The 27297-nt window shown below is 45.1% G+C and overlaps 1 protein-coding gene across 2 annotated transcripts in view; it reads right to left on the bottom strand.

Moving 5' to 3' along the window:
* The window catches only part of PAWR (pro-apoptotic WT1 regulator), a 104096-nt gene extending 77556 nt beyond the window's left edge, over window positions 1–26540 (bottom strand). For both annotated transcript variants that reach the window (XM_021092812.2, XM_084957788.1), the window contains exon 1: window positions 25666–26540. In XM_021092812.2, coding sequence (XP_020948471.2) covers window positions 25666–26190 — 525 coding nt within the window. In that variant the 5' untranslated portion in view covers window positions 26191–26540. The remainder of the gene's footprint in view (window positions 1–25665) is intronic.
* Window positions 26541–27297: the final 757 nt, after the last annotated feature.

The following is a 27297-nucleotide window of genomic DNA, read 5'->3' as shown; positions in this document are numbered from 1 at the left end:
AAAAGGCATGAAACAATAAGAAATCTGAACACTGGATATTTGATATTAAGGAATTATTATTTACATGTGATGGCGGCATTGTAGTTATCATTAACGAGTCCTTATCTTTATACATTTATACAATTCTCACTGAAATGCCATGACTCTAGAACTGCCTCAAAAAGCTGGGGACCGGGGGAAACAGATGAAACGAGATGCCCAAAGTCGGTAGTGACCGAACCTGAGTAACACACTTATGTCTAGGGTCTAAATTACACTACTTTCCTCACCTCTGTTCTTTCATTTTTCGTTTTTCAATCATTCAAGTTGGGGAAAAATGTCCTTCCGCAAGGAAGCGGAACCACGTGCTCTTAGGCGGCAGGGTCTTCCGCCCGTCGAGCTGCCTGCTGACGCGCTGCTCCTGCTCCAAAGGCAGCCCTGAGCGTTAGGCCTTGGTGATGTCAGCATCTTACTTCGGAACCCTCACCCCCAGGAATATTAAAATAAAACAAAAACCAAGTGGTGAGGAAGGAAGGTTACCAAGAGGACAAACGCAAAGAGGGGGTCAGGACAGCAACTTGGGGACCTCACACCAGAACACCGCAGTCACATTTCAGCAGAACAAAGACCCGCTTGCTTACACACGTGCATTTCTGACTGTGTGCCCAGATGCTGAAATGGAAGAGAACGGTCCAAACAGAGCCATGGGAAAGCAGGAACGAGTGGATGTTGAAACACTCCCACCCCTATTCTCTTCTGTTCCAGATACAGACCTTGACCCGTCTGCGCAGTGCTGCTTGAACGTCTTCAGTCCTGGAGATGTTAACAGACGGGCCCCAGAAGTTACTGCCTTGAACCACCTGAGATGCCCCATCCCACGGAGGCTGCGTGCAGGTCAAGGCTGTAAAACCAACACTCTTACACGGAGGGGCTCTTGAACCATGACCTTAATAGAATGTTTAAGTAATCTGCATGATAGATGCATGAATCATACAGACCTGAAAAACTTTCCCCTCATGACAACAAAGGGTAAGCCAGGAGCTCAGCGGTAACGCTGCCAACTGGTATTCATGAGAACATGGGTTCGATACCTGGCCCTGCTCAGTGCGTTAAGGATCGCGCACTGCCATGAGCTGTGGTGCAGTCTGCAGATGAGCTCAGATCCCTTGTTGCTGCGGCTGTGGCGTAGGCCCACAGCCCCAATTTGACCCCTAGTCTGGGATCTTCCCTAGGCCTCGGGTGCAGTCCTAAAAAGAGAAAGAGAGGAAGGAAGGAAGGGAAGAAGGGAGGGAGGGAAGGAGGAGGGAGGGAGGAGGGAGGGAGGAGGCAGGGAGGGAGGGAGGGGGGAGGGGGGAGGGAGGAGGGAGGGAGGGAGGGGGGAGGGAAGGAGGGAGGAGGGAGGAGGGAGGGAGGAGGGAGGGAGGGAGGGAGGGAAGCCAGAGCACAGAACAGGGCCATGTCCATCCGCCAGGATCACCCACATTTCACGTATCTTATCTTGTCATCAGGTCTTACGTCCTGATTATTGGTTTGGGAAACAGAGTCCTCACATCCATAGAACTCACGTAACTAAGAAGCATATTTAAATTACACCTCCCCATCATCTTAATTCATGCTTCATTTTCAAGCCCTCCAAAAGAAGCAACTCTGACAAACTCTTGATAATCTATGCTTAGCTGAGTAATTCAAGTGTTCTTTTAAAAAATACATCAGACGATAAACAGAAAAGTACACTGAAACTGTTAAAGAAGCTATTCTCTGGTATCAGGTATTCTGTTTTTTTGGTTTTTTGGCCGCAGCATGCAGCAGCTTGATGTGGGATCTCAGCTCCCAGACCAGGGATTGAACCTGGGCCACAGTGATAAAACAATGAATCCTAACCACCAGACTACCAGGGAACTCCCAGTTATTCTTCGCTTTCCCAGGCCAGGGATCAAACCCGACCCACAGCTGCGACCCAAGCCACTGACGTGATGACGCTGGATCGTTAACGCAGTGCCCACAAGGAAACTCCGGTTTTTAATGAGTTACTCTTCTAAGAAAAAAATACCACTATTTTTAACCTATGGATGCTCAAAAAGCTAAAGAGGGGTGTTTTAAATAAGAAGGAGATAAAAGTTGTTCCTCACACCGTTTCACTCCTTGCACCAGCGCGAACTTTTACTACTTCCCATTTTAACAATGCAGACAGTTTTAACAACAACAACAAATTATAAAGAACTAACTGACAGTATGTAAGCAAGCTCTAAAAGACAAATGCAGGGAAATTACCAAAATTACAAGAGTTTTTTCTGTTTATTTTAAAAACGATTCTCAAAGATTACCATGGAACCAGGTAATTTACGTTTAAACAATGAAATTATCATCCCAGTTAACACACTAAGAAAAGGAATTAAATGACATAAACTGGGGAGGAAGGAAGAAAACTGCTCACAGATGACATGATTTACAGAAAACCCACAACAACCAGCCGAAAAGCTCCAGAATTGATCAGCAACTATATATGTATATACATATGTACCGAGGTTGTAGATACGAGATGAGTACTTCCAAAGTTTTCCCACATACCAGCAACGAACACGTGGAATGTGAAATCTAAAACATAGTATGTTTATATTAGCTCCCCACAAAGTGAAATAGTCAGATATCTAACAAAATACATACAACATCTATATGAAGAAAACGACAAAACGCTGATGAAAAATATCAGAAGAACTAAATGGAGGACTACTCTTGTGTTCATGGTTAGAAAGATTCAACACGGGAGTTCCCGTCGTGGCGCAGTGGTTAACGAATCCGACTAGGAACCATGAGGTTGCGGGTTCGGTCCCTGGCCTTGCTCAGTGGGTTAAGGATCCGGCGTTGCCGTGAGCTGTGGTGTAGGTTGCAGACGCAGCTCGGATCCTGCGTTGCTGTGGCTCTGGCGTAGGCCGGTGGCTACAGCTCCAATTGGACCCCTAGCCTGGGAACCTCCATATGCCGCGGGAGCGGCCCAATAAATAGCCAAAAAAAAAAAAAAAAAATTTCTGGAGTTCCCGTCATGGCCCAGTGGTAAAGAACCTGACTAGTATCCATGAGGACGTGGGTTTGATCCCTGGCCTGGATGAGTGGGTTGGGGATCCAGCATTGCCATGAGTTGTGGTAGAGGTTGTAGATGCAGCTCGGATCCTGTGTTGTGGCTGTGGCATAAGCCGGGCACCTGAAGCTCCAATTTGACGCCCAGCCTGGGAACTTCCATAGGCCGAAAGCGCAGCCCTGAAAAGCTAAAAAATAAATTAATTAAATAAAAAATTTCTGTTCTGCAAAAGACACTGTTAAGAGAATAAAAAGACAAACCACCGTCTGGGAGAAAATATCTACTAAAGACACTTTTGAAAAAGGACCATTATCCAAAGTATACAAAGAACTATTAAAACCCCCAAAAAGATGGAGTTCCTGTTGTGGTTCAGCCATAACCTACCCAACGAGTTTCCACGAGGTGCAGGTTCCATCCCTGGCCCCGCTCAGTGGGGAAAGGATCTGGCACTGCCATGAGCTACCGCGCAGGTGGCAGATGCAGCTTGGTTGGATCTGGCATTGCTGTGGCTGAGGCAAATGCCAGAAGCTGCAGCTCTGATTCGATCCATAGCCTGGTAACTTTCATATGCTGGGGATGCATTCCCCCCAAAAAAGAAAAAGAAAACAAATAATCCAATTTAAAAATGGGCCAAAGACCTGTTAACAGACACTTCGTCAAAGAAGATACACGGATGACAAGTAATTATATAAAAAGATGCTCCATATTATTTGCAATCAGGGACATGCAAATTAAACAAGGTACCACTTATTAATCAGAATGGCCAAAATTAGGAACAATAACAACCCTAAATGCTGTCAAAGATGTGCAGCAATAGAAATTTTTATTCATTGCTGGTGGGAATTAATCCAGCCATTTGGAAAGACAGTTTCACAGTTTCTCATTTTCACCATATCATCGATCATGTTCCTTTGGGTATTTACACAAAGGAGCTGAAAACCATGTCCAAACAAAAATCTGCAAATAGGCTGTTTAAAGCAGCTTTATTCATAACTGCCAAAAAGTGGAAGCAAGCAAGATGTCCTTTACTAGATGAACGGAGAAATAAATTGGGATACATCCAAACAATGGAATATTAGTCAATGTTAAAAAGATATGAGCTATCAAGCTCTAAAAAGATGTGAAGAAACGTAAATGCATATAACTAAGAGAAAAAGGTCAATACAAAAAGACTGCCTGTTGTGTAACAGCTACTATACGATGTTCTGGAAAAGGCAAAACTATGGAGATAGTGAAAAGATCAGCGGTTGCCAGGGGTCAGGAGGACGTCTGCTCAGGTGCAGCACAGAGTTTAGGGCAGTGACACGACTCCGTACAGAACTATAATGACGGATACGTGTCCTTACACATTTCTCCAAACCCACAGAACAGATAACACTAAGCATGAACCATATGGGAAATCGCTACAACTTGCCCTCAGTTTTGTTGTGATCCTAAAACTGCTCTTAAAAATAAAGTCTGTAAAAAAAAAAAGAAGAATTATTCCTGCTGTGGTGCAGTGGGTTAAGAATCTGACTGCAGCGGTTCTTCAGGTCACCGCAGAGGTGCAGGTTCAATTCCTGGCCTGGTGCAGAGGGTTGAAGGATCCGGCATAGCCAGAGCTGCAGCAAAGGTTGCAGCTGCAGCTCAAATTCAATCCCTGGCCTGAGAACTTCCATTTGCCGCACATGTAGCCATTAAAAAAAGGACGAGAAAAAACCCACAAAATTATCAAATCTGATCCTAGAGCCCAAACAAAATTAAGTGGGCAAAACGTTTTACCATTATCACGCCCGTTTTATGTGTTACCATTATCATTTTTTTTGAATAAAAATTACAATCAATAACTGAAAATTCTCCATAGAAAAATCAGTGTACTTCAAAATGCTAAAAATATCTCTTACATAGTTTCCTTCCAAAAAATTCCATTTGACATTTAAAAAAAGAGCGATTTCCTGAGACATAAATGTTGCAAAGGGAGTATAATTTACAAAATATGACAGACTCTTTCTTATGCCCACACAAATTTTGTGGCAGATGTATTTTCTAGCATTTGTTATCCTCAACTGTTCCCTGGAATAAATAACATTATCCACTGCCGTTCACAGTAGAAAGGGGCTATCATAAATTAAACTCCAGGGAGTTCCCAGATGGCCTACCGGGCTAAAGATCCAGCACTGCCACTGCTGTGGTGCGAGTCTGATCCCTGGCCCAGGGGCTTTCACATGTCTCAGGCACAGCCATAAAATAAAGTAAAATAAACGCCAAATTTTAAGTCAACCTCAAGATTCTGTGATTTCGGAGCAGTCATCTAGGAGAAAACAGAAGCTATAAACAAAATTGTTCATTCAAGACACATCTACCGCAGTCTTATCACAGTCTCAATTCTGCAGAGCAAGCAATGAGCTACGTGGTGAGAATACTAAGTAGGAAGGCTAAACTTCAAAAAGGGAAAAATTACGTTCGAATAACTTTCAGAGCCAGCTATAGCCTAAAGTTATTTTCTTTCTTGGCCTTTCTTTTAAACCTGAATTCAACAACACGACAAGTGTTGAGGAATATAGCTGAAGTCCCCTTTCTCTAATCAATCTACCATCTAAAATATTCCACCAATCCTAAGACAACTCCTTTCTCTGGGAGAAGCGTGTGTGAACACTTGTCAGGGACTCAGGAAAGGTTTCATCAACAGGCTCGAAACGCAGGCCCTAAGTGTGACCCACCGAAGGAGAGGGAGTAACTTCTCTGAATTCGAATACACTGCCATCTAGAAATGAAGCCAGGCAGAAAGAAAACACCAAAGCTCTACATGTTTTACCCTCTGACAAGTCACTGAATCAGTAAAAAATGAATATCCCTTCCTAAGGAACTTTTAGAAAGTCAAAGGTAGATTTTGACCTGTTTCTTTAGGAAAACACAGGATGAGATTATTCAGTGGAAAACCACATAAAAAACTGCAAATATGGACCAGAAAGTCATGTGATTAATATGTGAACATAAACATATTCCAACGTGATAAACTAAACCTTTATATGCACCGTATGAAGTAGAACACATTTTAGGAAAATATCATCATTAACCAAAGTATTTCCCAGTGCTCCTCCTTTGGAATTTCCACCAGAGCTGGCATCCGCTTCCAAACAACTGCTCATCTGATAAACACTGCTTCCTCACCTTGTCTGTGCTTTTTGTCTTTTTTCTTTCTTTTAGGACCACACCCAAGGCATGTGGAAGTTCCCAGGCTAAAGAGGGTCAAATCAGAGCCGCAGCTGCCAGCCTACACCACGGCCACGGCAACGCAGGATCCGAGCCGAGTCCTCAACCTACACCACAGCTCAGAGCGGTGCCGGATCCCTGACCCACCCACAAAGTAAGGCCAGGGATAGAACCCGCATCCTCAGGGACACGAGTCGGGTTCGTTTCCGCGGCAACACAACAGGCACTCCCTGCTGTGATTCCTTAATGGGAACAAATATTAGCCATCTGAGGAGAGATAATGGCTTTTTGAAAAAATTATCCCAGGTCGTCAAGGGGTAACTTAGATAATGAGGTTAATTTTTTTTCTTTTTACATAATGATTTTATTTCTTCCCATTACAGCTGGTTTACAGTGTTCTGTCAATTTTCCACCGTACAGCAGGGTGACCAGTTACACATACACACACCCATTCTTTTTTCTCCCATCATCAGGCTCCATCACAAGTGACCAGACATAGCTCCCAGCGCCACGCGGCAGGATCTCATTGCTGGTCCGTTCCAAGGGCAACAGTCTGCATCTATCAAGCCCAAGCTCCCCATCCTTCCCACCCCCTCCCTTACCCCCTTGGCAACCACCGTCTAGGGCCACACCACCCTGAATGCACCTGGAAGCTAAGCAGGGTCGGGCCTGGTTAGTACCTGGAAGGTAATGAGGTTAATTCAATTATTATGTGATTTTTAAAAACGAAACATTAGAACCTCACACACATGCTGCTAAAATCAAAGAAGCAACATAGTAGGAGTTGCTTAAAGGCTGCATAGTAGGAGCCCAACTATACGATATTGGGGAAAAGCAAAATTACAGAGACCGTGTAACAATCGGTGGCTGCCGGGGAAGGGGAAGAAGCGTGACTAGAGGAAGACGGGGACTGTGCAGGACAGTGAAACCAGCCCCTACGATACGGTAACAGCAGATGTGTGACATGCACAGGATTTGTTCTGACTGTACAATGCAAAGAATATAACCTACGGACGGTTTAATATGGTCCATCGATGGTAACGAATATACCACAGCAATGCAAGACATCACTAACGGGGGGAGTGGGGAGCGGGGGACTACAGGAGAACCCTCCATTCGGTTTCGCTATAAACTAAAACCGCCCTAGGAAAGTCTGTTACAGGCATACATCGTCTTACTGCGTTCTGCTCTACTGCACGTTGCAGATATTGCATTTTTTACAACCCTGCATCAAGCAAGTCTTTCAGAACCGTTTTTTTCCTGATAGCATTTGCTCACTTCCTGTCTGAGTCATATTTCGGTAATTCTCACAGTATTGGAAACTTTTCCACTCTTTTACTTGTTATGGTCATCTGTGATCGATGGTCTTTGATGTCATTACCGTAATTGCTCTGGGGTAACATAAACTGCACCCACACAAGACTGCCGACGTCACGTTATCAATGTTACAGCGTTCTGACTGCTCCACGGCCTGGCTGCTTCCTCATCTCTCTCCCTCTCCTCAGGCTCCTCTATTCCCCGAGAAACAACAACATTAAAAGTGGGCCAATTAATAACCACAGAAGGGCTACCGTATGTTTAAGGAAGAGTCCCAAGTCTCTCACTTTAAATCGAAAGCAAGAGAGGATTAAGCTTTGTGGGGAAGGCCTGTTGAAAGCCAAGAGAGGCCAAACGCTAGGCCTCTTGCACCGAAGAGTTACCCAAGGTGTGGATGCAAAGGAAAAGTTCCTGAAGAAAATCAAAGATGCTGCTCCCCTGAGCTGAATGATAAGAAAGTGAAACAGCCCTACTGCTAACAGGGAGAATGTTCTAGTGGTCTGGAGAGAAGAGCAAACCAGGCCACAAGACTCCCTTCATCCAGAGCAAGGTCCTACCTCTCTTCAATTTTATGAAGGCTGAGAGAGAGACGCACGCTGCAGCAGAAAAGGCGAAAGCTGGCAGGGGTTAATGGAAGAAGCCATCTCCGCAACACGGAAGTACAGGGTGAAGCATCAAGCGCTGATGCAGAGGCCGCAGGAAGTCATCGGAAGATCTAGCCACGATCGCTCAGGAAGGTGGCTGCACTGAACAGAGTTTCCAACGTGGAAAAAGGCAGCCTTACCATCAGGGACTTTCACAACCAGAAAGCAGAGGTCAACGCCTGGCTTCAGAGCTTCGAAGGACAGTTCAACTCTCTTGTTAGTTAGGAGCTAATGCAGGTGGTGATTTGAGGTGGAAAGCAACGCTCACTTACCATTCTGAAAATGCCAGGGTCCTTACACTCTATAAAAGGAACAACAAGGCCTGGATGAGAGCACGTCTGCCTACCTCGTGGTTTCCCGAATACTTTAAGGCCACTGTTGAGACCTAAGGAAGATTCCTTTCAAACTACTACTGCTGCCTGACAAGACGCCCGGCCACCTAAGAGCTGTGATGGAGATACATACGTTCTCGTGCCTGCCAACACAACATCCATCCTGCAATCTATGAATCAAGGAGTAAGTCCAACTTTCAAGTTTTGCTGTTTAGGAAGCACACTGTGTGAGGCTACAGCTGCTATAGAGAGTGGTTCTTCTGACAGCCTGTGGAAAGGAGTCATCACTCTAAAAAACATTCCTGATTCGTGGGAAGAGGTCAAAGAATCGACATTAACAGGAGTTTGGAAGAAGCTGACCCAGCCCTCATGCATGGCTCTGAGGGTTCATGTCTTCAGTGGAGGAAGGAACTGCCGATGTGGCAGAAACAGCAAAGGAATCAGAATTAGAAGTGAAATCTGAAGAATGCCTCAACTGCTGCAACTTCATGATACAACTTGAATGAATGAGGTTTCCTTTTTTCAAATGAGGAGAAAATGGCTTATTGAGAAGGCATCTCCTGACAAAAATGCTGTGAAGACTGTTGAAAGGACCACAAAAGATCTAGGATACTATACAAACTGAGCTGATACAGGAAAGACAGAGTTTGAGTGTACTGATTCTAGTCTGGAAAGAAGTCCTAGGAGTCCCCATTGTGGCTCAGCCGAAACAAACCCAAGAAGCATCCCTGAGGAGGAGGGTCTGATCCCTGGCCTCGCTCAGTGGGTCAAGGATGCGGCAGTGACGAGAGCTGTGGTGTGGGTCACAGACGTGGCGTGGATCCCTCGTTGCTGTGGCTGTGCCCGTCAGCTGCAGCTCCGATTCAGCCCCTAGCCTGGGAACTTCCATACGCTGCACGTCCGTAAAAGGAGGAAGGAAGGAAGGAAGGGATCTACGGTGAGTAGAAGGCCATCAAAGAGTATTTCATGCTACAGAGAAATAACGGGTGAAATGAAGAGTCAGTCAATGTGGCAGATGTCACTGTCGTCTTATTTTAAGAAGTTGCCACAGTCCCTCCAGCCTTCGGCAACCACCAGCCCCCTCACTCAGCAGGCATCATCACTGAGGCAAAACCCTCCACCAACAAAAAAAAAATCATGACTTGCTGGAGACTCAGATGGTTAGCACTTTTTTTAACAATTAAGTTTGTCTCTCTCTCTCTCTCTCTCTCTTTAGGGCCACACCCACAGCATATGGAAGTTCCCAGGCCAGGTGTCAAATGAGAGCTGCAGCTGCCGGCCTACACCCCAGTCCCAGCAACTCCACACCCGAGCCAGTCTGCGACCTACACACTACAGCTCACAGCAATGCCAGATACTTAACCCATGGAGCGAGGCCAGGGATTTCGAACTCACGTCCTCATGAATACTAGTCAGGTTCTTTACCACTGAGCCACAAAAGGAACTTCAGCGATTAAGTGTTTTTTAATTAAGATACGCATATTGCTTTTTCAGATACAATGCTACTGCGCACCTAACAGATTACAGTACAGTGTACACCTCACTATGATACACATGGAAACCAAAGAGTTCACGGGACTCGCGTCTCTGCAGTGCTCCCTTTATTATGGTGATCTAGAACAGAAGCCACACTACCTCTGAGCTTTATCTGTCACTTCTAAAGAAATGCTATTACAGGAGTTCCCATCGTGGCGCAGTGGTTAACGAATCCGACTAGGAACCATGAGGTTGCGGGTTCGGTCCCTGCCCTTGCTCAGTGGGTTAACGATCCAGCGTTGCCATGAGCTGTGGTGTAGGTTGCAGACGCGGCTCGGATCCCGCGTTGCTGTGGCTCTGGCATAGGCTGGCAGCTACAGCTCCGATTGGACCCTTAGCCTGGGAACCTCCATATGCCGCGGGAGCGGCCCAAGAAATAGCAAAAAGACAAAAAAATAAAAATAAAATAAAATAAAATAAAATAAAGAAATGCTATTACAAACGAATTTGAGGGCGTCACACGGTCTACAGAGTAGAACTTTGGAGGCTGACGTCAAACCAAACCACCACCAAATACTTGTGTCCCTCTTCCGTGTGTATGAAAGTTGAAACATCATATATTTCCTACAATAAACCCTCTACCCCAATCCGGCTGCTAACTCCCACCTTGTTCCACGGCCCACTCTGCTCTCTCGGCCTGAAACATGCTCTCCTCTTCATCCGCCATCTCTGACAATCCTTCACCATCAGCCCAAAGCCCACGCTCCCTCCATGAAACTTCCTAGACCCATTCCTATCCCATTCTCTGGCATAATATTTAACACTTTATGGGAGCTCCTGTGTGGCACAGCGAGTTAAGGATCTGGCATTGTCACTACAGTGGCGTGGGTTGCTGTTGTGGCACAGGTTTGGTCCCTGGTCCAGGAGCTTGCACATGCCATGGGCATGGCCAAAGAAAATTTAACCATTATATACATTTAATGCGTTAAAGTTATCTTACATAATTTTATTTCTCCAAATTATGTAAATTGTTCGAGATAAAAAACATGAATTAGAATTTGTCCAAATCCTGACAGTGCTAACTAATAAGTGAACGGATATGGCAACTCAAACACCTGAAAGGCCTAGCTCAGTGTTTAATACACAATATATACTAAGAAGGCAATAAAATCTGTTGTAGCTTTATTGGAACATCCAGATTGTGGAATATTCTGTAGTCAACAAAAATAACAACACAGCTGTACAGTAATCACTGACATATATACAAACGTAAAGATTTTCATGAGATACTGCTAACAAAAGGTTGTAATATTTGTAGAATGATTATATTTAGGAACATATATCCTTATCTTAGGTGTATGCACAAAAATATCCTCAAGAATTGTATACCAAAATTATAAAGTAATAGGAGTTCCCACCGTGGCGTAGTGGAAATGAATCTGACTAGGAACCATGAGGTTGCAGGTTTGACCCCTGGTCTTGCTCAGTGGGTTAAGGATCTGGCGTTGACATGAGCTGTGGTGTACGTTGCAGACACAGCTCGGATCCTGCATTGCTGTAGCTGTGGTGCAGGCTGGCAGCTGTAGCTCTGATTCGACCCCTAGCCTGGGAACCTCCACGTGCCGCGGGTGTACTCTAAAACGCAAAAAAAAAACCTACAAAGCAATAGTTATTGGATTGTGGGAATTACATTTATGAAAGCAAAAAAATATGCAGCAATTAACAGCTCTGCTTCCAAAAAAGTTTCATAGGAAATAATAATATTAATGATATAAGGTCAAGTTTAAAGGTAGATTATAAAAATGTACCTAGAACATAACCCCAATGCATGGAAATAAAAATGGAAGTGTACATCAAACTGACAACAGTAATCTACAGCTACTGTTTGTACAATCCTGTTTTTGCTGTTTAATTTCAGATTCTCTACAGTAAGAAGGCATCACTTTTGCATCATCAAAAATAAACACCAAACCTAAAATATGGTTTGCAGAAGCACCTCACTTTCTCTAAGAGAGGACAGAAGGGAGAGAGGAAGGGAGGACGGGAAGCCGAATGCAGACGTCAGATGAGCAATTGCAGGAAGAGATTCAAAGGCGATGCGCTTCCTTTAGCACCTGGGTTGCAAGCATTTGTATTCCGAGATGAATTAGAAGAATCTGGGAATAGAATTAACACCTACTTTTACATCAAGTACGGGGAAAAGTCCAAACCCAGGGACAATACTAGGCTATAACTTCGCCATGATTACATTCAGAACAGAAACTGCCAGTGTAATGCCACCAGAGAGCCCCCTCTGTCTCCTCTCCATCCTGCTCCCCCAAAAAGTTATCCCCAAATCTGTTTTCACTACAGAACTATTTCTGTAATAAAAAGAGTCACTTGGTACAACTTTGCTTTGAGCCCATCATCTTGTTCCTTTTTAACCCATTTGTAAATCTGGATTTATTTATTCTACTATATGCGTATTATTTAACAGGCTTTTGTATTGTTTAGTATTCTTGAAGAGATACCCATCTGTCAACATAAAAAACCCCTTTAATGACTTCAAATCAGGCGGATGAAACTTCTTCCATGTTAGGAGCGGTCAGAGTTATTACATAAATAGGTATACGGACAAAGGAAGGAAGTGCCCGGCCAACAACACTAACAAAGCACAGCAGACTCAAGTCTGAACTCCCTGGCATGACATTCGGAGCCACCACAATTGGTTCCTATCATTCCTACTTAGCTGTTCTCCATTCACTCCTGACCGTGCATTCTCTGCACATCAAAGTCTCCTCTGTTGGAGTTCCCGTCGTGGCGCAGTGGTTAACGAATCCGATTAGGAACCATGAGGTTGCGGGTTCGATCCCTGGCCTCGCTCAGTGGGTGAAGGATCTGGCGTTGCCGTGAGCTGTGGTGTAGGTCGCAGACACGGCTCGGATCCCGCGTTGCTATGGCTCTGGCGTAGGCCGGTGGCTACAGCTCCGATTCGACCCCTAGCCTGGGAACCTCCATATGCTGCGGGAGCGGCCCAAGAAATGGCAAAAAAGACAAAAAAAAAAAAAGTCTCCTCTGTTAGAACACATCCCTTCCTTTCTCCAACAGTGATCACCAAGCTGTGGGCACTGGCACCTGGACAAGTGCGGAGTCCAAGCCGAGGTTACCAGCCTGGTCTTCAGGCAAGTCACAACTTCTCGGAGGCTCAACCTCCTCATCTTGTAAAATGAGAAATTCAAAAAAAATCTACCTGTGAGTTAATGGAAAGATGAAAAATAACGTACAGAAAGCCCCCAGCAGTGTTGGGCACACGGTAGGCATGCGATATAATGCTATTACCTCCTGGTTTTGTGCCTTCCCCTTACCCAGAATGTGACTGTCCCCCTGTGCACTTGGGAAGTCCTCCTCAGTCACATCTCAGGGTTTAAAACCACTTCGTCTCATGAAAAGCCCTCCTGGACTACCTCATGTAACTGGTGGTTTCCTTTTCTGAGCTACTTCCATATATTGTCCTTCTCTCCACTGCAGTGTTTTGTTTTGTTTTGTTTGTTTGTCTTTTGTCTTTTTAGGACCACACTCACGGCATATGGAGGTTTCCAGGCTAGGGGTCCAATCAGAGCTGTAGCCACTGGCCTACACCACAGCCACAGCGACACCAGATCCAAGTCGCATCTGCAAACTACACCACAGCTCATGGCAACACCAGATCCTTAACCCACTGAGCGAGGCCAGGGATTGAACCTGCATCCTCACAGATACTAGTCAGATTGAACCTGCATCCTCACAGATACTAGTCAGATTCGTTTCTGATAAGCCATGGACAGCAACTCCCCTCCATTGTAGGTTTTTTTGTTTGTTTGTTGTTGTTGTTGTTGTTGTTTTTACTGTTATTTCCCCAATACAATTTTTTTTCTAATGTACAGCATGGGGACCCAGTTACACATACATGTATACATTCTTTTTTCTCACATTCTCATGCTCCATCATAAGTGACTAGACATAGTTCTTAGTGCTACACGCAGGATCTCATTGCTAATCCATTCCAAAGGCGACAGTTTGCATCTGTTAACCCCAAGCTCACAATCCACCCCACTCTCTCCCCCTCAGCAACCACAAGTCTATTCTCCAAGTCCATAATTTTCTTTTCTATGGAAAGGTTCATTTGTGCCATATATTAGATTCCATATATAAGAGATATCATATGGTAGTTGTCTGTCTCTTTCTGACTGACCTCACTCAGGATGCGAGTCTCTAGTTCCATCGTGTTGCTGCAAATGGCATTATGTCATTCTTTTTCATGGCTGAGTAGTATTCCATTATGTATACGTACTGCATTTTCCTAATCCATTCATCTGTCGATGGACATTTGGGTTGTTTCCATGTCTTGGCTATTGTGAATAGAGCTGCAATGAACATGCGGGTGTGTGTGTCTTTTTTAAGGAAAGTTCTGTCCAGATATATGCAGAAGAGTGGGGTTGCTGGGTCATTGGGTAGTTCTATGTATAGATTTCTAAGGTAGCTCCATGCTGTTTTCCATAGTGGTTGTACCAGCTCACACTCCCACCAGCAGTGCAGGAGGGATCCCTTTTCTATTACAACAGATTCTATTTGTTATCTGTTATGGACTGAATATTTCTATCTCCCCAAAATTCTTATGTTGAGATGATAAGCCTCAGTGTGACAGTACTAGAAGATGGAGCCCTCGGTAGAAGATTAGGTCACAAGGGTGAAGTGCTCATGAATGGGATCAGAGCTCTGATAAAAAAAGACCCCGAGGTCTCTTTCACCCCCTTGCATCCCGTGAGGACAGAGTGAACCAGGAAGCAGGCTCTCACCAAACACGACTCTGCAGCTGCCTAGATCTCGAACTTAGCAGTCTCCAGAACTGTGAGAAATACATTTCTGTTGTTTATGAACCACCCACTCTCTGTTATAGCTGCCTCAACTTACACACACATTATCTTTTTCCCTGGGAGCAGACTGGAAGTTCCTTAAAGACGGGTGATATATAACGCACTGTATCACCAAGCACTGAGCCTGGGGCACAGAGAAGGCACTCAAAAGTTTCTGAGTAAACCAACTAAAAAAGAATCTACCAAAAATGCTGTAGGATCCAAGGAAGAGGAATGACAAGGGCAAATGCTAAAGAGAAGGCAGGCAAGATGAAAACAGAAAAGAAGTTGTCACATTTGGCAATTATGAGGTCATAAGCGACCTTGCAAAGGTCAATTTTAACAAAGGAGTGAGAATGAACAGTGAAATGGGAGTCAGCAAGCGAATTCAAAGCCTTTAAGCTGGGCCATTAAGAAAAGAAAAATAAGATGAAGATGAAGCAGAATTAAGGGAATATTCCTTCATGGCAAGATGAACCAAGAGAGCAAGGCTGAGTATTTAGGAAAGAAGGGATGAAATAAGCAAGATTCTGCATAGAAATCACCATAGTTACCCAGACCGGGGGCGGGGGGGGGGGGGGGGGGTGTCGGGGTGGGGTCAGGGGGAGGGTGTTACACTCAGCTACAGGGAAAAAGGTGGAGGCTGAAATACAAGTTAAGTTTTGAGATAAAAGTAGTCTGGGAAAACCAAGTTAATATTTTTCTTATAATGGATTTTTTTTTTTTTTTTTTTTTTTTTTTGTCTTTTTGCTATTTCTTGGGCCGCTTCCGCAGCCTATGGAGATTCTCAGGCTAGGGGTCAAATCGGAGCTGTAGACACCGGCCTACGCCAGAGCCACAGCAACTCGGGATCAGAGCCACGTCTGCGACCTACACCACAGCTCATGGCAACGCCAGATCCTTAACCCACTGAGCAAGGCTAGGGATCAAACCTGCAACCTCATGGTTCCTAGTCGGATTGGTTAACCACTGCGCCACGACGGGAACTCCTCTTATAATGGATTTATAAAGACTATCCAGCTCAAAACATCCAGGTATGTAACTTTCTAATATGAATGAAAACACCTCTCAAACTATTCAATGCCTTCCTTTCCAACACCCCCCTCCTAGCGTCAGTATCAGAACACTCGAGGCGTGCTCTCAGCTCCAGTCACTGATCTTTCTACACCTCATCACTTGGAATGATCTCCCCATGCCACTGTTTTATATATTTTGGATCTATGGATATGTAGATAGATGGACAAATAGATAGAAAGATGTATATGATGGGTATATTCATACACACTATAACTTCTGCTTAGAAAAGTGGGTTTGTTCCAAAGCAACTAATGTTAGGGAACAAGTTGAGTATAATATAAATTTCACACCTGCTGCTGCGTTACTGCAAGAAACACTGAGTAAAGAAGATGCAACCTGGCCGCATAGAAATACACAAAACGCACATGCCACAAACATCTGCCGGGGAGCTCAGTCCCCTGCATGCGGGATGAGCCACACCCATTCCTGTCTGGTGTTTCAATTTTAGTCCAATTTCAGAGAACCCTTCCTCCACCACTTCACAAGTTACAATCCTTTTGACACCCACTTCTATAAGCAAACTTCAGGTCTTTTATAAGGTGAAGTGTCATATTTGTTGCAGTACTTCTATATTTCTTAACCATTTAACATGTATAAAATTGTGCTAGTCTTCCTTAGGTTTCTATCTTTTTACATGTCACTGAGAAGGTTTTTGACTGTTACGACCCTAAACTTCACTTTTCCATATGCCCTGTGGTTTTTAATCATGTGATTTTTACCTATGTTGAGTTTTATACCTCCGCTGGTTTCTGAACTTGTATGCTGGGTTACAGCCTACACACACTTATTACCTACTGCAGCTCTGATCACCAGTTTCCCATCGAAACCAGAGGCAATAGAGGAAATGAGGAAATGCAAAAAAAAAAAAAAAAAAAAAAAAGCTCTGGCATCCTGTACAATTATCTGAAGGTCCTAGTACCTATGGGAATGACCCAAACACTTCTCCTGATCAATGTTTCAGGAAACACAATATAGGAAAAGAAATAAATAGCCATTTAGCAGTAGGGTCCTTTTCCAATGAAACAATGTTTAAAAATATTAATATCAAATAACACAAACACATCCATCCTTAAAGAAAGAAAGTGTAACAGGGGTTGTCAGGGGCTAGAAGGAGAGGAGCATAGCGAGCTATGGTTCAATGGGTACATAGTTTCAGCTTTACAAGATGAAAAGTGTTAGGGGCTGGACAGTGTGACGGCTGCACAGCAAGGAGAATGTATTGAACACCGCTGAACGCACACTTTAAAATGGTTAAGATCTTACTATGGGTATTTTACCACAATAAAAAACACATCCCTAAAAAATAATAATAATAAATAAAATAAAAAATTCACCCCTATTTTTTGAAGAATAACTCTATAAAAAACTCACAATGGATGACTAAATACATACACAGACCTGTATAGCATTGTTCCATTTTCTACGTAGACAGAAAAAGGATTAGAAACAATAATTACTATGATTAAGACAAGTGAAAGTTTCTCTACAGTTTCTTGTGTTTCCAAAAGGGAACTACCGTGAACACACTACTTTTTTTTTACTACATTACTGTCACTGGCAGAAAAAAATTATTTAAAATTATATAAATTTGGATCAACTTTTGCTTGCCTCACAGAATATCAAGTATATTCAAATGTCAAGAATTTGAAACCTAGACTTTTTTGACTATTTCAGCTGAAACACTTTTTATTCGTATTCCTCAAGTAACATTTCTGAATGTTTGTTTTGTTCTTCATAACTCAGATTTCCATTCTTTTTAAATATACTGCAAGGATTTCCAAAAGTAACAGAAAATCATCTCATACTTTAGATAACCTGAAAACTTCTCAAAGAAACATTAAGTAGTTCTCTTATATGCCCATAGATAGTCTGAATATTAAAAGGTATCTTTTAAAGCTAATTTTATTACAAAACATGTTTTCATCTGTATTTTAAGCTGTATTTGATTATTATTACTTGCCTTATTCAGTTAGTCTGCAAATTTTTAGCTGTCACAGAACTGTAATCTACAACATAAATTCTCTCCCATCTGTTCATTTCTGCAAAACCCTAATAAAATACTCACTTTCAGAATACAACATCCTTTTTATTTTTTTTCTTTTTCTTTAAATTCACCTTATAAAGCAAATGAAACTATTACTGAGAATGACAGTGTAATTCATAAAAATTTGGTGAAGGAAATTTCTAAGGACTATCACAGGATAAATATTTACTGAGTTTTGAACCACTGGAGCTGTCTTTACCTTTTAAGTATATAACTTCGCTGCTTTTAGAAATGATATATTCTTAAATTTTCATTCAGATAGACGCCTGGTAATTTTTTTTCTTTGTTTTTTTTAAATGATTTTTATTTTTTCCCAGTATAGCTGGTTTACAGTGTTTTGTCAATTTTCTACTATACAACAAGGTGACCCAGTCACACATACACAAATGCATTCTTTTTTCTCACATTCTCATGCTCCATCATAAGTGACTGGACATAGTTCCCAGTGCTACACAGCAGGATCTCACTGCTCATCCATTGCAAAGGCAACAGTTTGCATCTGTTAACCCCAAATTCCCGGTCCATCCTGATGCCCGGTACTTTTTAAGTAATCTAAGGAGAATGTAATAAACGGCTGAGGCTCAGCTCTGACACCAGGATGTATGTGGTTAAAAACAAAAATGGGGGAGTTCCCGTCGTGGCGCAGTGGTTAACGAATCCGATTAGGAACCATGAGGTTGCGGGTTCGGTCCCTGCCCTTGCTCACTGGATTAATGATCCGGCGCTGCCGTGAGCTGTGGTGTAGGTTGCAGACGCAGCTCGGATCCCGCGATGCTGTGGCTCTGGCGTAGGCCACTGGCTACAGCTCCGATTGACCCCTAGCCTGGGAACCTCCATATGCCGCGGGAGCGGCCCAAAGAAATAGCGAAAAAAAAAAAAAAATGTCTGGGAAATAACTATTAAAAAATAATAACAAAAAAAAAATGCCTAAGACTTAAACTAATGAAGTGACCTCAGCAATAATCAAATAAATTAAGAATCAATTAACTACCTAAGGACACTGACAGGTCTAATATGTGACAGCAGCAAACAAGAAAAAACTCTTAAGAATATTTTGATAAGATAGACAAAACCTGTTTTAAGTGTTTGACTAGTTACTGAATACATTTACAAACATAATTATACACTTTCCCTTAAAGAATATAAAAGAGAAAAATAAGCAAAAGGTTCAAATGACACCTTGTGTTAGAGATGTTTCTGCAGTCTAGGCTTCTACAAGAAGCAAGGCCGACATTACATTCTGCACTAAATATATGACATTACAGAAATGTTTAAGGTGCTTTGGATCTCAAGTTGTCTCTACTAAACTATCGATAAAGCTCTTAATTTTAAAGATGAGAATGTTGAACATCCCAGTGAGACATTTCAGTTGGACAACAACCACCTGTATCTATCAATGTAACCTACACAATAGTGACTGGTCATTCTTTGAACATTTTCACAAACATCATTTAGCAGGATTATTATACGAATTAAACAAAACACTCAGTATCAATTTCACTTCACGGATCAGTAAACCAGTTCAGGCCATTTAAGCCAGCTCTCCTCAAGCTTTAGTGTGTACAAAGGATCAGTGGAGAACAGGTAAGCCCTAGCCCCACCCCTAGACTAAAGCGAATCCCAAAAATCTGCATTTCTAAATAAACAACAAAGGTGATACTGGTCCGTGCAGCTCCCCCCCGCCCAGGGCCCTGATTTAAGTGACATGTGACTAAAGCCATTAATGGTCTAAAGTTCCATTTTTATTCTGAATCGAAGTTCCCAAGGTTTAGATTGCAGAGCTTTGAAGATCTCCGTGAAAAATATGTAAAATTTTTAAATGAATAAGTAGAAAATATTCAGTTAAAATACTTCTTATCCTAAACTCCGGTAAAAACAAGTGGTAGCAGACATTTAAGTTTTAAGAAACTTAAGACTGAGGCGATTCTACCATTTCATTTTCTCCGTGAAAAGAAAAGCTGCCATTAAATTCTATTACTTTAATAGCTTCTCACGGTTTCAACACGGCTGCAGTTCACTGGGGAGGGCGCTGAAACTCAGGTACCACCCGTTCCAGGAACAATAAAAAATTAAGATGAAAATGTAAAGGAGTTAGAGCACATTGCTGTTAAAACCCTAAAACCACTGAACTATACACTAGAAAAGGGTGACTTTTACGGTGCCTCGCTTTTTTAAAAGAAAAAAAAAAACACTTAGAAAATTTAAAACTCTAATATTTTCCAGTGATTTTTAACTTCTCAGAGAATATACCAGCATTAAACAGCATAATTATTTTCTGGCCTAGAGCACAGGTGTAAAAACCAGTGGAGAAACAATACGGGGCATAAACAAGGCCACCAGCATGATTTGACATGAGAATTTTATTGCCACTGTTTATATATGTATTTCTTTCAAATTTTTTTCAATAAAGTCCCACTTCATCTGCCTTTTATGGCAGTGCTATTTTCAAATTCTATAGTAACATTAGCATCTTATAAACGAATCATTTTACTTTTTAAACTAGATACATGTGCATAATAGACTAAAATATAGTCAGATGGTCCTCGAGCGCCAGCTTTGAGGACAGACTAGCTCTGCTTTCCACCACACGGAGGAGCCCAGGCAAGTATCTTACCCTTTCTGCCGATTTTCCCGTTGGGCTACAGGGAAAATTAAACGCCCCAGACATGCAAAGGGCTTAAAACAGTGCCTGGCACTTAGGAGACACATCGAAAATGTCATTTACTTTAATTACCTAATTATTTTTATGGAAAAAGGCATCTTATCTTAGAGAACGCATTACGAATCCGGGTAATATTAAAATTTCAATTTACTTTACTGATGAGCTCAAATACGCAGGAAGGCCTGGCTCTCTATCTTATTCAGGAGCCTTGGTATTTCGGTTGCTATTTACCCGATTCACACATCCGATTTTCTCCAACTCTGAGTCACTATTAGTTCTTCTCCTGACTCATCGCATAGAAAGGTAGACAGTCTGGAATCTAATGGGCACCAAAAGGCATTTCTTAATCTACCTGGATTTAAAAGATTGACTAAGTGCAACCTGTCCTATACAATGGTCAGTAAATATTCTGAATAATTGTAACTTAAATTGTGTTCACTTAAAAGTGTTTCTATATATCAAACAAATGTTCCTTCAAACTGTGGAGCAGGTGTTCTGACTCCATCTTGGCAGAAAAACAACATGTCATTTGCGTAAAATCAAAGATCCACATTTTCTGTCTGCTAGCCAAAAGCAGATTCCTATCTTGCTGAGGACCTGCTGCTCAAAATTTTGCAAGCAAACTACAGGGGAGAGGGTCAGAAGCCATCTCTGAGCCTACAAGCGTAACTTTAAAACTACTCAATTCCAAACGTCCAGTGTTTTCGCCAGATATTTAAATTATTTAAGATAACCTCTAATAAAAAGTTATTTTAGAAATATAAGGAAAATGGCCAAATAATTCAAGACGGATAATTCTTAAAAGCTCCCCTTCCCCTAGATGCACAGGAAAGCCACTTACTCGCTCTCTTTCCGTGTCATCCGAGTCACTGCAACACTAAGCCTCCCTCTTCGCCTCCGGAAAATGGGGATAAAACCGCACCTGCAACCGCCCCGCGGGAGCTGCGGGGAGCATCCGGACGGCACAGAGAACACCTGGGGCAACCTCTACGAAAAGTGAGGTTTCCATACACGTTAACTTTTCTATCCAAACCCCACTTTTAGGGTCCCTTGACCCCTGCTGAAGGACGGTACTTTCCAGGAAAACCACCCTGGGAACCTGCTCATGACACGCCCTCCTCGCGGCACCGGCGTCACAGGCGCCCTCACAACGGGGCTCTCAGCGTCCGGGGAGACGTCCCCAAGGAACCCCAAGGAACCCCCGCTTCGCGAGTCGGGCAGCCCGCTCGGGAAAGAGCCTGTACTCAACAGCCCACTACCTCGCGGCTCCTCTCCCCGGACCCGAGAGCCCCTCGGGCGCGGGGCCTGCGTCCTCCTCCCGCCTCCACCTGCAGACTGGACCCAACTACTCCTGAGCCGTCCAACCGCTGAGTGACCTGGGGGGATGATCACATCATCACCGCCTGGGGTCCGTCCCAGACCATTAGACGGAAGGGGGTCCGGAGGGAGAGAACAAGAAGCCAGCATGCGCCAGTATTTTCTCCAATCTCCTCAAACGATGCTAATGTGCCGTCACGGTCAAGAACCACTGCACCAGGATACACAGCAGTACGTACACGTGTGTGTATGTGAGCATATGAATATATACAAAAATACAGGGGAAAAGAAAGGGACGTCTCAGCTCAAGACCCTCAACCTCAGCTGCTTCTCTGAGCCTCTACCTCTTTCCTTTAAACACTCAACACTTTTAATAAACAATTAGTTACATGCTGTGTAAAGACGCTTTTAAACTGTTAACTCAGTACAGTACTTAGCTTTCTTCATGCAATTATGCCTTAGCCTTCCTCCTAGATTACAGTCTTGCTCCTTGAAAATATACACGGCCTTCTTCTTCTTGTTTTCTCCACGGTGCCCGGGATAGTGCCTTCAACACAGACACATAATAAACATTTAGCTGATCCAATAAGTGTACACGAAAATTATCCTCAGGCAGCATAACTCATCCAAATTATTCAATTCGGGCTATTCGTCAAAAAGAAAAGAAAAAGTAAAAACTTAGAAAAAAGTTTTTTCAGAAAATGCTTGTAAACAAGAAGACAACTAAGGTTCATCTCATTAATGAAAATCTGTGTATTTGCATTTAGTCCAGCCATCACATGCAGCACCTCACCACATCTGCCACTTCAAGTTTTTTAACCACTTCTTTACGAAAACTGTCTTCTCGTTGCTGACGGTATCTTTTGCTGTCAGGTTCCTTTGTAACAGTTTTATAATATTCCATAATTAGTAAAACAAGTTAATGAACGCTGCAATGAAGGTGACACACAGATGCTTAATATACACTTCTTGAAGAAACTTGAAGTTTATCAACCAGGAAAATAAACTCTTTGCATACAAGTTACATGCTAGTCTACTTATATAAACTTGGTTGGGAAAAATGTTAGAAAATAAGAGCGTCTCCTTCAACATTATATATAATACAAGTCACTTTTGAATACTGACAGATTGATTTCAGCTTTTATAATACTTTCATGCCTGAAAATTCTGTAAAATATTATATGACTCTTTAAAAATAGGAGTGCTAAGCTGTATTACACAAGAAACTCCACAGCAACTCGCATTCGCAAGGTTGAAACTAGTAAGGGAAATCCATGGCACACAATCCTAAAAAAAAGCAACAACCTAAAGATGTGAAAATGATTCACCTTTACAGTTTTGTGTCACATGGTACCGCTATTAACATAATCTGAAAGACTTAAGTTGCTTTTTTTTTTTTTTTTTTTTTGTCGTTTGCCTTTTGTTGTTGTTGTTGCTGTTATTGCTATTTCTTGGGCGGCCCCCGCGGCATATGGAGGTTCCCAGGCTAGGGGTCCAATCGGAGCTGTAGCCACCGGCCTACGCCAGAGCCACAGCAACGCGGGATCCGAGCCGCGTCTGCAACCTACACCACAGCTCACGGCAACGCCGGATCCTTAACCCACTGAGCAAGGGCAGGGACCGAACCAGCAACCTCATGGTTCCTAGTCGGATTCGTTAACCACTGCGCCACGACAGGAACTCCCCTTAAGTTGCTTTTTAAACACTGAAAACATGGGGAGGAGGCATTCCAGAAATACGCCTGCTAATTAGATACTGCGGTCAAACAGTCCCAGGTTTTGTTGGGTCCTACAGCATGAAACAGATAGAGCCATAGTTACCACAGAGAGAAAGCAGTACTCAATTCCCTATTCAATAAAAAAGATTCAAATTCCACAGGGAAAAAAAAAAATGGAACCCTGGGTTGTTTGTTTTTAAGGAAGATTAAATTTAGGAGTTGCCAACACCCAAACGAAAAACATTCCAGAGTATTAGACTCAATTGTAGCGGGGCGTCATCTACATTCTCAGCACCACATTCCCTCAGCCAAAGCAGGAGTATCAACAAAGGATGTTTCTTAGGATCTCACAAGACACACCATACTTATTTCCCCCAGAAAACAATACCCTTATTAAGAAACAAAAACCAAAAAAGGATACCTGAGAAATAACAATTTTAGCACAAGCAGCCAGAGAGAGAAAAATGAAGTTTAACATCTGCCAAGAAACGTCCCAAAATAAGACCCCTGTCAAATGAACAATGAAGAAAAGATTGGAAATGACAAATTCTTCTATTTGGACCTTCAGCTACTTTAAAAATAAAGCTGAGGAATGCAGCTTTTCCAAAGCCTTGTCTTCAGTTTCCCCTTAATCTTCATATTTTTAACTTAAAAAAAAAGAAACAACCTAGAAATATGATTACCACTCTTATGAATTCCTTTTAAAGCAACTTAATGAATAACAGATCTTTTGTGCAAGTAGCAAACCACAGAGGACAGTTTTGCTGGCTGATAAAAATCTCTCTTAAACTCATAAAAACATACCCTTCAAAGACAAACACTGATTTTCCAGGTATGGAAATCATATTAAGACTTAAAATGGTGGGCACGTTTGATATATGCACTAACTTATTGCAAATGCTCTTACTTGAACAACAAAGTTAGTAAATTCTTATTTACTGTGTGTCAAAGTCGAAAAAATTAGAAGTCCAGGAGGAAAAAGAAAAAAACAAAAAACAAAGGTAAACCCTAGAGCCAATGAGAAAAAACATGCAACTACTTAGGGTCAAACAAGATTATGGAATCACTTCCAAAGCCTGGGAGTTACTATCAAAGAAACCAAAACTTGTTTAGGATTGTTTGTTGAGGACAGAGGTGTGGTTATATCCTAAGTAAAAAAAGTTTCAGGAGGCCTTCCAATGGGAAGATGCTGCTGCATGAAGAAGTGTTTTTGAGACTGTGCAAAAATACAAAACAAAAAAAAAAAAATCCCCAACCCTACCACAAATGTTTTCCAGAATACACAGCCAAATACTTAAATACGAGGAGAGATCATCTTAGCAAAAAAAATAGTGGGTTGCTACAGCGTTCCTATTGTCCAGACCAGCAGTCAGAAGAAATGAGTGTGCGCGCGCGCGCGTGCGCTGGGAAGCACTATTTCCACAAGCTGGTTTATACAGGAAAGAGTGCCCATGCTCCCTTGGATACACTTATCTCGGGTTCACTGAAAGATAAAGCTGACTTGGGTAATGCGAAGGCCACCTTGTCTCTGCAGGTGCTATTAAACATCGTGAAGGGAGAAGGAGAGAGAAACTATCTGATCCTTGAGACCGACACGTGGGAAAGTAAATAAGAGCAGGCTGTCATCGCCATTAATCAATTTCTCGAACTGATCAAGCATCAACAAACACGTCTAGGTGGGCAAGGTCGGGAGCGCCAAGTTATCTTTCCGCCCCTGAAATGAAGGCTCCTGAGGCTGCGATTTTAGCCAGGACGCCTGAAAAGCACGTGTCCTCCCCTTTGGGTCTGGGGACCGTCCCGGGAAACAGTGGTTCAGAGTGAAAGTCCAGCACCCTCTGGCTGGCTCAGGCAGGCAAGCCTAACAGGGATGCGCTCTGATGGGAAAGCTCCGGGCCCCGGAGAGGAGACACCAAGAGGCGGCGGCGCTCCAGGGTTCCACCGTGTCCCCCAGCCCGACTCACCTCTGCGGCGGGGATGTTGACCACGCCGGTGGAGCGCCGCTTCTCCCGCAGCTTCCTCTTCTCGATCTGCCCCTTGCCTTTCCTGGCACTGGGGCCCGAGCTCTTGCCCTTCTCCGGGGCGCCGTCCCGTTCCTCCTCTGCGCCCCGGGAGGGAGCAGCGCCCGAAGCGGCGGCGGCGGCGCCCCCGGCGGCGGCGGGAGCCTCATCCTCAGGCCGCCGCGGGCCGGGGGCGGCGCGGGCCAGCGGCGCCGGCCCCCCCGCGCAGTTCACGCCCCCGGGGGCGGCAGGTGCTGCGGCGCCGCCCGGGAGGTTGTTGTTGAGCTCGTTGGCCGCCGCGGCGGCCGAGGTGCTGCCCAGGGCGCCCGGGGGGAGCTTCCCGGCCGCGTCGCCGGTGCCCCCGCCGGGGGCGGCCGGGCCCGGGGGGTTCTGCTTGGCGCGCATCTTCTCGCGCTTCGCCTTCCACTCCTCCAGGAAGTCGGTGGTGCTGCCGCCGCCGCCGCCGGCCCGGTAGCCGCCGGTCGCCATGTTCCCCGCGGGCCGGCCGGGCTCGCACCTCCGGCCGCCCGCCCCGGCTCTGGCTGCCGCCGCCGCTTCCTTCCCGCCACCCGGAGGAGGCGAGGGGACGACCCGCGGCGCGGGGCCCGGCCGCGGCGCCCCCGGACACCGGCTGCTCTGCGGGGAGACACAAAAGGGGGCGGGGGAAGCGCCGCGTCAGGTCCGCGCCCGGCCCGAGGGTCTGTCCCGCGGCCGCGCCCCCTGCGCCGCCCCCCCCGAGAGCGCGCCCGCTCCGCGCCGCCGGCGAGGAGCCGCCGAGTCCCCACCCTGCCAAGTTTCTCCAACGCACCTACACGGCGGGCCGGGACGGTCGCCGCCCCTCGAGGGGAGGAGAGAGGCACTGTCCCCACCCCCGGCTCGCCCGCCCCTCCGCGCCGGGGTCGGCGCCCGCGGCGATCGGGGGACCCGGGCCGCGGCGCACCACCTGTCGGCCCGTCGCATCTCCTGCCCCCCGCCCCGGCCCGGAGTCCCCGCCGCCCGCACCCTCACGCCCGCGGCGAGGCGCGGAGCCCGCTCGCCGGCTCCCGGAGGAGGCGGGACGCGTCCGGGCCCCGCTGTCCAGCCGAGTCCGAGAGAAGCCAGGGCGCGTGCGGAGGGCGGACGGCCCGGGAGGCCGCTTACCTGGGAGGAGTTGGGGGGCCGCCGCGCGGGGACAGGAGCGGGCGCCCAGGTGAGCCGCGGCGCTCGCGCGGAAGGAGCCGCCGCGTCCAACTCGCCGCCCGGAGCCCGCGGCTCTCCCGGCCTGGGAGGCGGGAGGGAGGGGGGAGGAGGGAGGGGGAGCCGAGCGGCGCCGAAGGGCGAGCGGAAAGGACCGAGGCGGCGCGCGAGGGGCGCGGCGCGCGGCGGGGGGCGGGGGGGGCTGCGCCCCCGAAGCCCCGCCCCCGGCGCTCAGGTGCGCGGCGCCGCGTCCCGCCCGCGGAGCGCAGCGCACATTCCTGGGCTCGCAGCCTCCCGGCGTCCGGCCTCCCGGCGCCTCCGACTCTGGGGCGGAACCCGGCCTCCACGCCCTTGTCCCCGCTGCTCGCCTCCGCCTCTCCCGTCTCCCACCACTCTTCCTTTTAAGTACAAGACACATTC

Source organism: Sus scrofa, chromosome 5, assembly GCF_054392235.1.
Source record: "Sus scrofa isolate SSC_HxYL_T2T_F1_AM1 chromosome 5, Sscrofa_HxYL_maternal_Yorkshire_Landrace_v2.0, whole genome shotgun sequence".
NCBI lineage: Eukaryota > Metazoa > Chordata > Mammalia > Artiodactyla > Suidae > Sus > Sus scrofa.
The sequence above is the reverse complement of the archived record's forward strand: the minus strand, read 5'-3'. Positions and strand labels throughout refer to the sequence as shown.